We start from the raw sequence: 13,995 nt of genomic DNA, 5'->3' as shown, positions 1-13,995 counted from the left end.
AAACATTTCTAGGATGAAATTTATAGTGTGTCCAGGTCATGGGCAAAATACATTCGACAAGTCAATGCAGCGTTAAGATGAGTGACTTACATCAAATATGTGGATGCAAAAAATAGCATCTATCTCACAAAAACAGAATGACATGTTAATGAGATGGGAACATACATACACAGCGCATTCCACAACAAACGGAGATATTCTTGTCAAAACTGAATCAAATGAAAAGATTGTTCTTCTTCCTAAGATCAAATGTGCAGTTCATTGTCTTAGTAAGAGCAGGAGTCATTGTGAATCTGTTTCTGATGGCTGGGGTTCACTGCTCTTTGCCACTTTGTTAACACATCCGCAGGGCATTCCAAAAGAGAGAGCATTTTTTGCAGCACTCTGACTGAATCATGCTCAATATTCAGTTTGAATGCAAGAGTGTCGACATGGACTACAAGAGCTGTCACCAAGTAGATTTAACTTCCCCCTTTTATGGAGCCCTCGGGACTGTTTCGAAACCAGTCACAATGATTAGGACTGAAGAAAGAAAGAATATATATGTGGGCACGCACACAGGGCTGGTTCAATGCCTGACAGTGAGGTCATTTCAGGAAAGGTGTGCCATCAATTTTGACACATCAGTGCATTCACAGAATGCAAAGTGGGGAATGACAGCGCAAAGTAGTGCATATTCATATTAAATAAAGCGAGAAAATGCAGCAAATGTGTGTATATTGGGGTGTGTACGGGTATACTCGACTATGCACATACTTCTCAGGGAGTGCCTGAAACAAACTTGATTTATTTGCATGTTCTGTTGGCAGGTTTCGATGTGAGGAGGCAGGCTTTGATAAGCCTGTGATATTGTGTAAATCCATGTTTGCGGATGCTCGCACCTGCCAACCGTTAGCTGAGCAGCTATAACAGATAATAAATATTGGTTAGGGAAAACAATCAAATCAAAACGAAACAGCATGACGATTTTGGAATGAAACTGAGACATCACTAAAGCAGATCCGGAAGAGAGAAGGTAGAAGAATGTCACAGGCAAAGTAACAGTGTAAAAGATGCAGAGATAAGGGGAAAGAGTAAATTCACAAATCCAACTAGGAACTGAAAAAAAAAAAAACAACTTAATATCATAAAGAAAAAGAGGTTTCAGATAACTTCCTAACCCATATTTTCCGCTTCACTGTATATTGGCAGCAAATCTTTTATTTCTTCTAGGAATGATCACTAGGCATTACCATCTCATTTTTCACCCACAAGTGTTTTTATTCAAGTGATAAAAAATGAGCTGTGAAAAATAAGTCTGCATGTATTACCAACTACAACGATGACAGTTTATTAGGTATAATTATCTACATAATTATGATGTGAGCAAAGGATGAAGTAAAGTGAAGTACTATAGGGGTGGGTGACCTGACGTTCTCATATCATGGACGGGTTAGGATTAGGTTTGATCTTACTTTTGCATATACATACTTTTCAGATGAATTGTACAGATTGCGTCATTAAAAATGTACTATATTCAGATATTTAATTTTTGCTGCTAACTGGCCCATTGTCAACTGTTAAACAGCTAACCCGCTAACAGCAAGGGGCGACAGCAGTCCTTGTTCTGCGTTAGCGAGCGTGGTGTAGCGGTCAGCTGCAACTGAACTTTCTAATCAAGACACTTTCATACAGCATCTTATAAATGCAAACCAGCGCTGTCCAAATGAACATTCCATTAGAACTAAGCAAAACGTGTGATTGGTTGTGGCAGAACCGTAAACGGGATACAGCATTGTAGGAGAAGGAAAGAAGAGCAGCGAGCAGACAAACAACAACTTCCAGTCAAGATTTTCACAATAAAATCAGAGCAGAAAAAGGATGTAGATTGTGGTCTGTGATTCTACCCAAAAAGATTGTCATATCATCTTTTGGCCAGATCGCCCAATATATAGCCACACAGTATGCACACGAGGAGAGTATGGTGGATGGATGTAAAAAAAACAAAAAAACAAAAAAAACAAGGATTTTCAGACTGCTGTTCATTTCCCGCTTGAAACTGATAATGACAGTTATTTGTTTAATCCATGATAGCTCCATAACCTTAACATCTGTTTATTATTGTAGCCATGGTCCTCTAACCTTAAAGAAGTACTTATTTAAACCCACACCAAAATCTTTCCCTAAACTCAACCAAGTTGTTTTTGTGCCTAACCCAAAACAAGCTGTGACCATTACATAAGTTTAACCGCATGTTATTTACCGTAAACATAAGGAAGAAGGTGCGGTAGACCCTTCGCCACAGGGGCGCTATTTCAGGATATGCTCTTATTGATCATATCAGAGGACTTGATGCAACAAAAATTATGAGATTGATTGTTGGAAAAGACAGAGCACAAGAGTATTTAAGAGCCAGACAAAAAGATAAAGGTAGAGGGGAAAGGAATGAAGGCACCCAAATCAGTCAGTGCTTTCAGGCAGAGGCCAGCCAGCAGAGTATGGTGAAGGAAGCGGGAGACTTGTTTAATCACAGAATAATGATATTGTGATGGATTCTGACCTTTAGCAAGTGGTATCATGTATGGAGATTTAATTAGTGAGCCAGCCAGCAAGCTGGATAGCGGATATGTGGATGGAGTGGGGTGAAGTTGGGGGGGGGGGCAGTCTGGATGTTCTTAATGAATCCACTAGCCTTTCCCTTCCTGAGGATGTGGCCGAGACTGACTCATCAGCAGCAGCAACCAACCACTGATTAAGCTCTGCAATCAGTAGGAGGAGGGATGGAGATGGCCAGCACAGAAGACAACACTGTTCAAAGGTTAAGTTCAATTCAGAACAAAATAGAAGAAAAGAAAGAGTCAACAAGATGAAAAATGAGCATGGGCGGAAGACAGAGGATGTCATATTGGAAGGCGTCCTTTCAAGTGAAGGATGAAACAAGGGAGGGATGATCATGTGTGTTGGGGGTACTGTGAGAGAAATCAAGGAAAAGACTCAAAGAAACAGCAGCAGCCGAGTAGAATAATCTAATTAATTGGAGTGAATTCAGAATGTGAAGTCGATAGCACATGACAAATGTGGAAGAATAGCCCATGGCATGTTAGTTAATGACATGTAATTAATGATCATTAGGAGAAGGGATGAGAGGATGGCCGTGGCCCGTCAGGGACTTACAGGCGACCTTGTGATTTTTCCTCGATGTTTAGGAGGGGTTGAGAAACAGAACTTCACTCTATACTTATGGAGAGCACTGTACGGGAAAGGGGACAGAAGGACAGACATATGTAGGGGGAACACAGTAGAGAAGACGGGTTGGTGGGAAGCATTTTATAAGAACACGAAGAGAAGGACAGGCCAAAGGAGAAAAGAGTGGCATAGGCAGTGAGCAATGAATCAAGGATGAGAGAGAAGAGAGCAGTGTGAATTTATTGCGATCCTGCTGTTTTGTTGCTCTGTTTTTTTTCTGCTGACACAGTGAACATGGAGGGAACAGGCAGCGCTTTTTTTATAGGTCACATGCCACTTCACAATGATCTATGGATGCAGGCCCTTTGCAGACTTATACTGTTGAGCACGCATTATGTGGCTCAGCCAACCGTGGCCATTTGGGGGAGGCATCCCCCTTATTCTCTCACTTCCCATCTATCCTCTCTTCTGTTCTCTCACCCATCATGCCACTCTCTGCAGGTTCCTCTTTCCATCTCTCCCACTCCAACTGAAAGCCTCTTAAAGATGGTGTAAAGCAACAAATGTCGCAAGTGTCAGGAATAAGTGGTTTTATGTTACTACCCAGGCCTGTGTCCTCCAAATGTACTTGTGACCTTGCACATATTGTTTCGTACTGCAATGATTTGATTATTTCACATTCCAAAGCATTGGTACCTCAAAATATAAATATTTCATTATCACAAATTATTAATCACATAGGATGAATGACTTCACCGTTAATCTAATGGTAGAGCACTTCCTATAAAACCTAAAAAGTGTGTGTACAAGTATGAGTATAGTCTTCTTTTTGTGAAGGACCTTGTGAATTTTATTTCTGTGAAAGGTGCTATATCAAATAAAATCATTATTATTTATCATAATTATCCAATCACGGAAATGTTCAATAACTCTCATCTGTAACCTGAGTTAGAGGTGAAACAGGCACATCTAGAGATTAGTTACATTTCCATACTTAATACTGATTACAATACGATTTTAGGTATATAGTATGCTTGCCAGATTTGTGATGCAACATTGACATTTCATATTGAAATGCACATGAGAAACTGACATTGTTAGTGATAGGTGGAAAAAATTAGATTAAAATAATAAATAATTTAATCTAATTTTAATTTAATTTAATTAATTGAAATTTAAAAGTAACTTCATTGTTTGAAAGTTGTAGTTTAATACACATGAAATATGCAAAAAGAAAATTTAGCACAAATTAGTGCAAAAAGGAATTTTTCATTTCATGAATGCCAAAACACTGCAGAGAAAAAAGTATGTAATTATATGAATATTTTAATGTTACTTAAAATTCATGATGCATGAATTGTGATGCAAGGTTGTTAGTACACAAACAAGTGGCTCCTATTTTAGTGAGGGGGTATTGTGGTCATGGCTGTCATGCATCTATTCTAGCGGAGAAAGTGTGTACACAACATGTGGTTAAGTCTATCCACATTGAGTATGAATGCATTTCATCCACATCAAAAATGTGTGTGCCTTGTGTGTGTGTGTGTGTGTGTGTGTGTGTGTGCTCATGTTGGTCCATAGGACTACTCTAATGAGCCTGGGAGATGTTCATCCTCTCCCTAATTGGAGGAAAAATACATCATGTTCAAAACACGACAGCATTTGAAAGAGTCAGAGAAAAAGAGAAAGCAAGAAACAGGGAGGATAGTGCAAGAGAAAGGAAGACACTAAGCGAGGAAGAGGGCAAGATAAAGGGACATACCCTTAATACAAGGCTCCCTCTCATCTAAGCTCCTTCTACACCAACAGTCAACAGTGACATGCAGCCCACCATTTAAAAAAATTTAATGGTCTGTCATTTTGTGCAAGTCATTTTTATTTTACTACAGTTTAAAAGGAGATTTTGTGATCACAATTATTTGTTAAGAATGTTATGTTGACTCTATAGACGCGAAGATTTTATTTACCTATCAAAAATGTAAGTTTTATAAAGGAGGAAATTGTTTAAGTTGATTTTATGTCAAAGAGACATCCAAAAATTATTGTATTTCCTTCTCCAAGCAGACACTAATGCAATTTATAATAAACAAGATCCTCTTGCAAAGCTGCAAGCTCTGATGATGCCTCCAGTAAGAAATTGGATAGAAATGTGGGGAGAAAATGCAAATAAGGTGTAAATATGGGCCAGAATCCCTTTAAGGAATTGAAGAATCTGAACATTTAAATGGAGCTTTTCACTAGACATGGAATTTTAGAGTTTGATTTTAAACCCAACTTCAGCTCATATTTAATAGGTTACATTAAATTTAAAAAATATATATTGTATCTGAAAAGTCACCTGCACACATTGTCCACATACAGTATACAGTGTCTCCCATACATTGATTTTTTCTGGCAGCCTGGCACAATATCAACATTGACCACCACATAATGATTTTCAGTTTGTTTTTTGACTATTTTAAATGATAAAATCTAATTTCACTGTACAGATGTGCACAGCGCATTTATTCGCTCAGACTCTCTTTGGCCCTGTCCCTCCCTCTCTCACACAAACATCTGTCTGTCATAGACGGGCTGGCCATCGGGAGCAATGCATCGGTGGGTCAGTGGACCGTGAAAAAATCCATTAAGTTTTTACCGTCCCTGTCAGTCTCTTTATCTGCCCTCTCTGTGTGCCTGTCATTCGAGGTGCGCATGACAGCCTGCTACGTGCATGTGTCGGGCTTGGTGCTCTCAGCTCACTGGTCAATCACAATATGTAAACAACCAACTTGGTCGGTTGGTGTGGCCTGTTATTTGTTTGACACAACATGAAGCAATGGAACTTTGAATATTGTTCAATTAATTGGTTGTCTTAAAGTACCTGGCAATTAAAAATATTTGCAGTGAAGGACCATATATATGGTATTAGTTAATAATTAAGAAAGCTACCACCACAAATAGAATCTAATTCTATTCTGTAGAGAGTTGTAAGACAGTGACGAAGACCCTTATTTGATATTTATGTGGTTGTGGAACTCCACAATTAGTGTCTCTTGTGAGTACAGGATCCTAAAAAGCAGTCTCCCATTCACAATTCAAGTAACCTTGTTTGGTATGTTCACGATTTTGTGCGTGTGTGAATGCGTGCATGTGTGCGTGTGTGCATGCATGCATGTTTCCAGGAGAGAGGATGTGAATGATAAATTTAAACTGTATTTCTGATGATATGGGAGACATCGCGCTCCCAGTCATGCATCATTTAAAGTAGCAAAGGAATTAATCAGAGACTAACAACCAACGTTTCATAAAAATCAAACATGAGATATTAGAAAGACAACCATGCATCACAGACACACACCGTTATGTTTCCCCACAACCCTCTATCTTAACATTTAACATGTTCTCATTGTGAAAAAAACTACCAGGGAATATATATGGCCATCTATTACGTCTATTAATTTACTAATGCTCAAGCAATAGGCCTTCAACTTCTGATTTGTGCGTGTAGTGTGTCCACATTTTTATGGCTTAAGCGTCAGCTCCACTCTAAAGCAGCCTAGAATTATCTGATCTGCATTTTAACAAATCATTTAATAATTGTTCAGAAGTTATTTTTTTCCATTACTCTACTTTATAAAAAACCTTTCTCAGCCTCTAAAAGCCACCATCTCCATCTCTGCAGAAGCCATACTTACAATTGTGGTGGCATGTGTGTGTATGTGTGTCAGAACTCATTTATCTCCTGCAGAGTCCACCGTCACTTGTTCAGCAGGGTCTAATTTATGCGGTGGTGGTGGCGATACTGTGGCGCATGCTGAAATGGCATCATTCCTCAGCACTAACCCCTGTGTGCTCCCTCACGCTTCCTCTCCCTGCTGACAGTTCACCCCAGGCATGATTTATCAGGCCCTCAAGCAGCAGACAAAGGCGCCCCGGCACGTGTGCTGTGCCAGAGACAGATTAATAGATAAACACCGTGATTCCAGAACCAAACACAGGAGAGGGTCAATTTCACAATGTCTTGAGATAGTGCACTGCTAAGGTCAGAGCAATATGGACTAGGCAATGAGAGGATCAAATTTATGTTTCTGAAATATGACCATGACCAAGCGATCAAAATCTTGTTAGAAGTGTTTGTAGCTGTATAAATTTCCATTTGAAGCTCTTGTGGATAATATGGATTACTGGCCTGAGTGAGGAAGACACTATTTGTTGTTTCAATGATTATATTTCTTGGTAAAATATTTTAGTCTTTGCCCACCAGTATATTCATTCAGTTATCCAATACTACAAAGCTTATGGAGGTGGAACGCAAGTTGTGCCTTTATTTCATTAAGTATAGAAATACTGTACATGTAGTTTCACAGATTATCTATAGGTTGCATTGTTAATTAAATAATAATCAATGCACTGAAACCATCCAGCTGCAACAGTAGACATTTAACTGATCTATATTCTGCAAATCAGACCACTTCAGTGAGGTCTTATTTCAACCCATTAACTACACCTCTCTGAACTCAAAATTGGCAAGTGAGCCCATGGTTCATTTATCCATGCTTCTTATGTAGAAGAACATGATAACTAACAATTCAGTGTGATCAAAGTAATTTTTCCATTTCTTGAGGTTGGCCGATTTTATTAATGATGTACTATGAGATCAAGAAAAAAATGCATGAAATAGCTATGGCTACTTGTGAAGGTGTTCTAAACATGCACCACCCAATTTAACCTTGTTTTTTTTATGCGCACAAAGTGAGAAATCAAATGAACTGAATCACTGAATTTGTAATGCTGTTATGGAGAATAGAATTATGGTAATTTGGCTGAGCATTCAGCTGCATTGTTTAAAGGGTGAAAGGATTAAAAGAGGCAGTGGATGGTTAACATCTCATCGTTATGGGATGGAGCGTGAACCCACCCAAGAACACTGTGTTCACGAAGGCCTCCCACAGTGCACCCAAGCTCATTATAGTAACATGGCATAGAGCCTTCACAACTGATTTTCCTCCAGAGATGCTCACTTGTAGCGTCCCTCAATTAGAAATTATTGAAACAATAAGAAATCATTGGTGATTTGTTTTCCTTAATGCAGTCTTACAAATTACCTTTTCCTCAATGAGTGTGTTTGTTCAGTTCTGCTTTACACATAAATGCTCGACACCTGCTGTTCTGGATGTAATAGCACATAATTTGTATAACTGTGCATGCACAGTATGTGGGAAATAAATATGATCTTCCGATACAGTCCTGTTATTCTAAACTGCAATATAAACATTTGTAGCGATTGCTCTTCTTCAAAATCTATATATTGTTTTTGTACTTCCCCAGTGTCATTAAATTTGTTTACTTACAAACTCACAAAATGTGTGTATTATAGTAGTACTCACCGCACTGCTGCAGGGGATATCTTTGACTTTGAGCCAAGCCAGGTCCAGCGTGCCCTCACCCTTATAGCAGGACTGCAGCCTCTCCTTGATTTTCTCATTGATCTTCCGCAGAGAGAAAACGCATAGTGCAGAGTCCTGGGAGGCCTGACGTGGACGTCTCTTCTGGCCTTTCGAGAAGACAGCAAACAATACATCGTCATCCGGTGCCACATCTAGTGAGCGTGCCAGGATAGCACCAGCTTTGGACAAGTAGGCCGCCTCAAGTAATCGGTACTCCACGTTGCCACTAATGCATCCAATGGGCACCTCCACATAGGAGTTGAAGGCGGTGTCTGCCTTACAAAGGCGGACTATCTTGGAAGTGTAGACCTGCTCCCGCCCAGCAGAGGAGGATCCGGTAGTCGGGCCACCCCCCATTTCAGGCTGTAAAGTCAGAAAGTAGACAAAGTTCCCACTGGCAAAGCCATAGATGTAGTATATGTCAAAGTCTGGGATGACAGTGAAAGTGTCTGAAGGGATCTTAATCATAGAGGCCACAAACTCATCGTGGAAGACATAGGCAAACATGCCATCCTCCTCTGAGTTTCTGGCCAACTTGCGGCTAGAGATGGTAGGGAAATACTCTGGCTTGCCATCCACTGCTGTGGCTACAAACAGCATGTCCGGAGAGGCATTGCCATATGAAACAATGACGCCAAACACAGAGCCACTTTCATTGACACCAGAGAGGTAGTGCTCCTTCTTGTGGAAGGGCTCTCCTAGTTTGAAGAGGTCATCTAGACGGAGGAGTTTGCAGATGCCCTGGTAGAGGCTGCCACATGCCAGCAGCCGGTTCTCCCGATAGTCCATCAGAAGCATCTTGTTGACATTGTTGGTGAGTGTCAACGGCTCACTGCATGGCTGGACAATACGTGGTGGGTAGCACTTGCGGTTGTCATCATCTGGGCCAGTCTCATGGGATACCTGCACCTCCAAGCCCGGAGACAGTTTGTATATGCGATTGACGGCTCCCAAATAAACATTACCATTGCGATAGTCCACAGCCAGATGGTTGAATGTCCACTCAGGGTTCTCAGCACGAAATGATGCATACTCCTCCTCCTGAAGGGACACTGTGATCACCTGGGAGCCGGCACTGTGAGCCTGTGGGGCTTGCACCACTGTTTGTGATGTCACATGAAGCGCCAGACTAAACAGGAAGCAGCATACAAAAAAGCAGGTCCATGTCCTGGTGAGGGCTGTCATGGCTGTGCTGACGGTGGGAGCGGTGAGGCGAGGGAACGAGGCACAGACCAGTACTGTCGGCCAATCAGGATCAAGCCTCTCTTGAGATGGAGGACATTATGTACCTAAAGAAGAAAGAGACAAACTTCTGTCACAACCAGCAAATTACATTCAAGGCAACTGTCACATGGTATTAATAGATATAAATTATACATATGAAGACATTATGTGGTCACTGTTTAAGTCCTATCTGGCACAGATTAAAGCAAAACATCATTACAAAAAACAATGAGGAAAACCGGTGAAGAGGCCAAACATGAGGGACTCTAGAACAATCTATAATTGGAGAAGAAATGGGCAAGACAAAAAGAAGGAATGAGGCTAGAACGCAGTAGAGATTTCAAAGACAGTGTGAAGAGAGCTTCAGCCAGTAGGATCAGTTCATGGATTGAGAAAGGGACAGAAGAGGAGTAATGCATTGTCTCAGAGGAGGTGATCAGCATGGCTCTGCACCATCTCTCTGCATGGACCCCTGCCCCTCTCCGCCCCTCCTTGCCTTTCTGCTCTGGCTGCTATGCACCTAATTGATTCTCCCCTCGGAGTAGCAATTTGCATGCTTTGGCGATTTCTCTCTTTTCTCCCAATAGGGCTGCTCACCTGCTGACACTGCTAGCAGAGAGAAAAGGACCTTCTTTCTCTCTTTAAACATACCTACACACCTACACAGACACACACACACACACTCACAAAGTGGGAGGGTTATGGGCAGAAAAGTAACAATTAGGGAGGAAATGCAAGCGGCTGCAGAAATACATTTCCCTATAGTCTTTGGGTCATTTGCAAAGTCTCAGCAATACACATAAAGCCACAACAGACAGGTGCACACACAAATACACACAAAAATAAATGTAAAACTATGCCACTTAATGGAAATTTTGCATGCAGTGGGTTGCACTGCTATATCTATACTTTCAAAGCACCTTGCACACAGTACAAGATGCATACAAGCACGGATTATCAAGAGGAAATGACAGCATTTCCTGTAAACATGGCGGTCCCCTGTGTGTGTCGCTTGCTCATTAGATCTCTCCAGTGGCAAGCTGGATATCATGAGGAGTGGTGTTCACATAGGTAGTATCAGGGTATTAGTTTTACAGACACACACGTAAGAAAGTTCTGCAACACTAATCCAAATCATATCTTGCATTGAAATGTCACAATGTTATTCTGGTTTAGTGATCTGACATTATACTGAGAGCAAAACATCATCGTGATATGAAAATACTCTAATAGAAATACTTGTATTCCTACATATACAAATTCATTGTACGTAAAAAAAATACAAAATCGATTCTAACATCAAATTTTAATCAGAACAATAAAATTAAAAAAAGGGTTTGCAACTGTGATCAAGGTATTAACTTGTAACAGGTGTATTGTGCATGGTGCTTACAGTATGGTCAATATGTCAAAATAGTACAAGTAATAACATTTTTTTTTCTAATTCAGTTTATAATCTGTGTGCTGTTGTGTGAGAGGTACAGGCTGAAGACAGAAACACTTTGAAGTGTCATAGTAGAGCTATGTCAGAGCTTGTCTGTCACATCAAATCTCCATTAGCAAAACAGATGGTTTTACTGAACAGTGCCATGGTGTGTTTTAGCTAAACTGCCACTGCTAAAAAATAATACAAATGAAATAAAAATGAAATACGAAAAAAAATCCAATATTTTCATGTCTTAGCCAAAAAGATTTTCTTGTCATAGCTTTAAAATACCAAAAATGACTTTTTTCCATCATTTTCATTTCATTCATTTTGGCGTAATATTCCCATTTTAAGTTTGCAAACTCGAAAAATAAGTCTGTCGTTGTTTTTTTTTACTATGATCACTATGAACGCTTGCTCCCATAAATGGTGGCGCTACCCGAAATTATCCTGCCACAGATCTCTCCTCAGGTTCATATCCAAGCAATCACAAGTTGTGGTGATGTCAAATGCAACCTCACTGCAATCTTACCAATCTCCCCGCCATCTCCTGGCAGGCAGAGAAAGACAGAAAGAACAGAGCAGACAGCCTCCCAGCACATGATAAGAGGACCAGAGAGGATAATGAGAGGGATAAAAACTGATAGAGATACAAAAGGTAACGTTTCCTCAGATGTGTGTGTTTGTGCAAGGAGTGTGAGTCAAAGAGTAATCATTACCATAGCTATAGCGAAGGCATAAGGTGGGTAAAGGGAGAGACAGGAGTAGAGAAATATAGGCTGTGGACAAAATTACTGAAACAAGTACAAAATCACAAACTAACGGTGACAAAATACTGTTGCAAAAGTAAAGAGCTTCCGTTAAAAAATACACGAGAGTCTGAACAAAAAAAACACACACACAAATAACATAGTGAAAGATTTTTTCAGGAGTTTCTCCTGATGTGTCCAGCCACTATAGAGAGGGCAAGTGTAAAAGAGAGAGGCAGAGGTTTAGATGAAGGAGCTGGTGGAAGCTGCTGCTGCTACTTGAGGAGTAATGACAGGACAGTGAGCCCATAATGTTCCTCTAAAAATAAAAGGGGAGCTGCATATTAATCTCACACAGGGAACAGTACTGGAGCTCCCACCTCTCATTTACCTAGCAGGAGGGACAGCCATAACAAAGTGTTCCTCTGAAATTCCCAGACAACTTTATTCAGCTGTTTTTATTAATAGAAAAAGAGACAGAGAGGAAGGAGGTAAGACGAAAGGAGACTAAGAAGGAAAGGAAGGGCGTGAGACATAGTGACAGACAGAGGGAGAGGCCGTTATGCCACCTTCACATCCACCTATCCTCATGGGTATGAACACCACCACACTCACATCCAAAAAACAAAACAAAAAACAAGAGAAAGGAAAGGCTCCCAGAAGTCTCCCTTGAGAAATATATGGGAGTTTTGCAAACATGAAACACTGAAACCCTGAAAGAAAAAAAAAAAAGAAAAAAAAAAAAAACATCCTCATCAGTGGTACCCTGCAATGGCAGTGTGTCTGCCACATGAATCTGTTGGTGAAATGCAATTATCCTCCCTGACGGGGGGGCAAGCTCGTTTAGTTTCTGTTTGCCTTTGCCTGCTGATCATCAAGCGCCATTAATTAAAGCTTGCTATGGTTCTGAGGATTTATACAGACACACACACAGAGGGACTGATTATTCTAACACATAGTTTATCTTTATCCTGTTGTGTGCCATTAGTACATGCCTTTTCCCTTGGCTGCTCTTATATATGCATATTAAAAGAGGTAATACTGCTGGTAAAAAGAACAGAAGGTGATGATGTTTGAGATCAAGATGAAATTACAGCATGAAAGTAAAATACCTTAATTACATCAATCAAATAGTTTATCCACCTTATAAAATGAATCACTCATGCTTGCTTTGACTGATAGTTTATATAAAAAGTTGACAAACTAGTGGAAGTTTGTGAAAGTGTGTAATATCCAAAAAACTAGCAAGCAAGTATGGCAGACGGGATGAAAAAGGTAGAGGGAGCTTTAAGTTGTTTGACCTGAGTGCGTAGCCGGCTGCTCTGGGCTGGCTGACACAAACACATACACAATCACACATTCACAGCCCCATAGACATCAAAGAGTGCTAATGAATTCACGATGATTAGCACCACACTCTTTCCTTACACACCTCCAGTATCACTGGAAATGTGGGCAAAAACAGCAGTGTGTGTGTGCATTATCACCATCTGTGAGAATCAAAACTGAGTTTGAGCTCAGTGTTTAGAAAATAATTGGGATGTTTTTGTTTTTCTGTTTCATTTTTCTCTGTCCTTAAGGCTGTCAGCTGCCAGCCAGGAGGCTCAAACTGTGAAACTGCATTTACATTTATAAATATGTGAGAAGAGAAGAGAAGAGAAGAGAAGAGAAGAGAAGAGAAGAGAAGAGAAGAGAAGAGAAGAGAAGAGAAGAGAAGAGAAGAGAAGAGAAGAGAAGAGAAGAGAATTAGTTGATGTGTCTGAGCTCCATCAGGTGAAGTGGCACTGACATGGCAACACACCAGAAATGTTTTGGCACATGGATAAAATGCCCCCCCCCCCTCACCCCCACCCCACTAAAGCAGATGACAGTTTTTCTATTCGATCTCTCACATATGCAGTACATTTAGTCTAGCTGTCAAAAATATTGCTCAAAAACTCAGACAAGACACAAACAACCAGTTAAGTTGAAAGATCAACTGCTCCAAATTGCCCTGTTTCAG

The 13,995-nt window shown here is 40.4% G+C and overlaps 1 protein-coding gene across 3 annotated transcripts in view; it reads right to left on the bottom strand.

The window, feature by feature from the left end:
- Positions 1-13,995, bottom strand: part of plxna4 (plexin A4) — a 239,595-nt gene that overhangs the window by 204,084 nt on the left and 21,516 nt on the right. For all 3 annotated transcript variants that reach the window (XM_022748997.1, XM_022748998.1, XM_022749000.1), the window contains exon 2: positions 8,535-9,883. In XM_022748997.1, coding sequence (XP_022604718.1) covers positions 8,535-9,779 — 1,245 coding nt within the window. In that variant the 5' untranslated portion in view covers positions 9,780-9,883. The remainder of the gene's footprint in view (positions 1-8,534; positions 9,884-13,995) is intronic.

Source organism: Seriola dumerili, unplaced genomic scaffold (genome assembly GCF_002260705.1).
Source record: "Seriola dumerili isolate Sdu_G_001 unplaced genomic scaffold, Sdu_1.0 BDQW01000138.1, whole genome shotgun sequence".
NCBI lineage: Eukaryota > Metazoa > Chordata > Actinopteri > Carangiformes > Carangidae > Seriola > Seriola dumerili.
The sequence above is the reverse complement of the archived record's forward strand: the minus strand, read 5'-3'. Positions and strand labels throughout refer to the sequence as shown.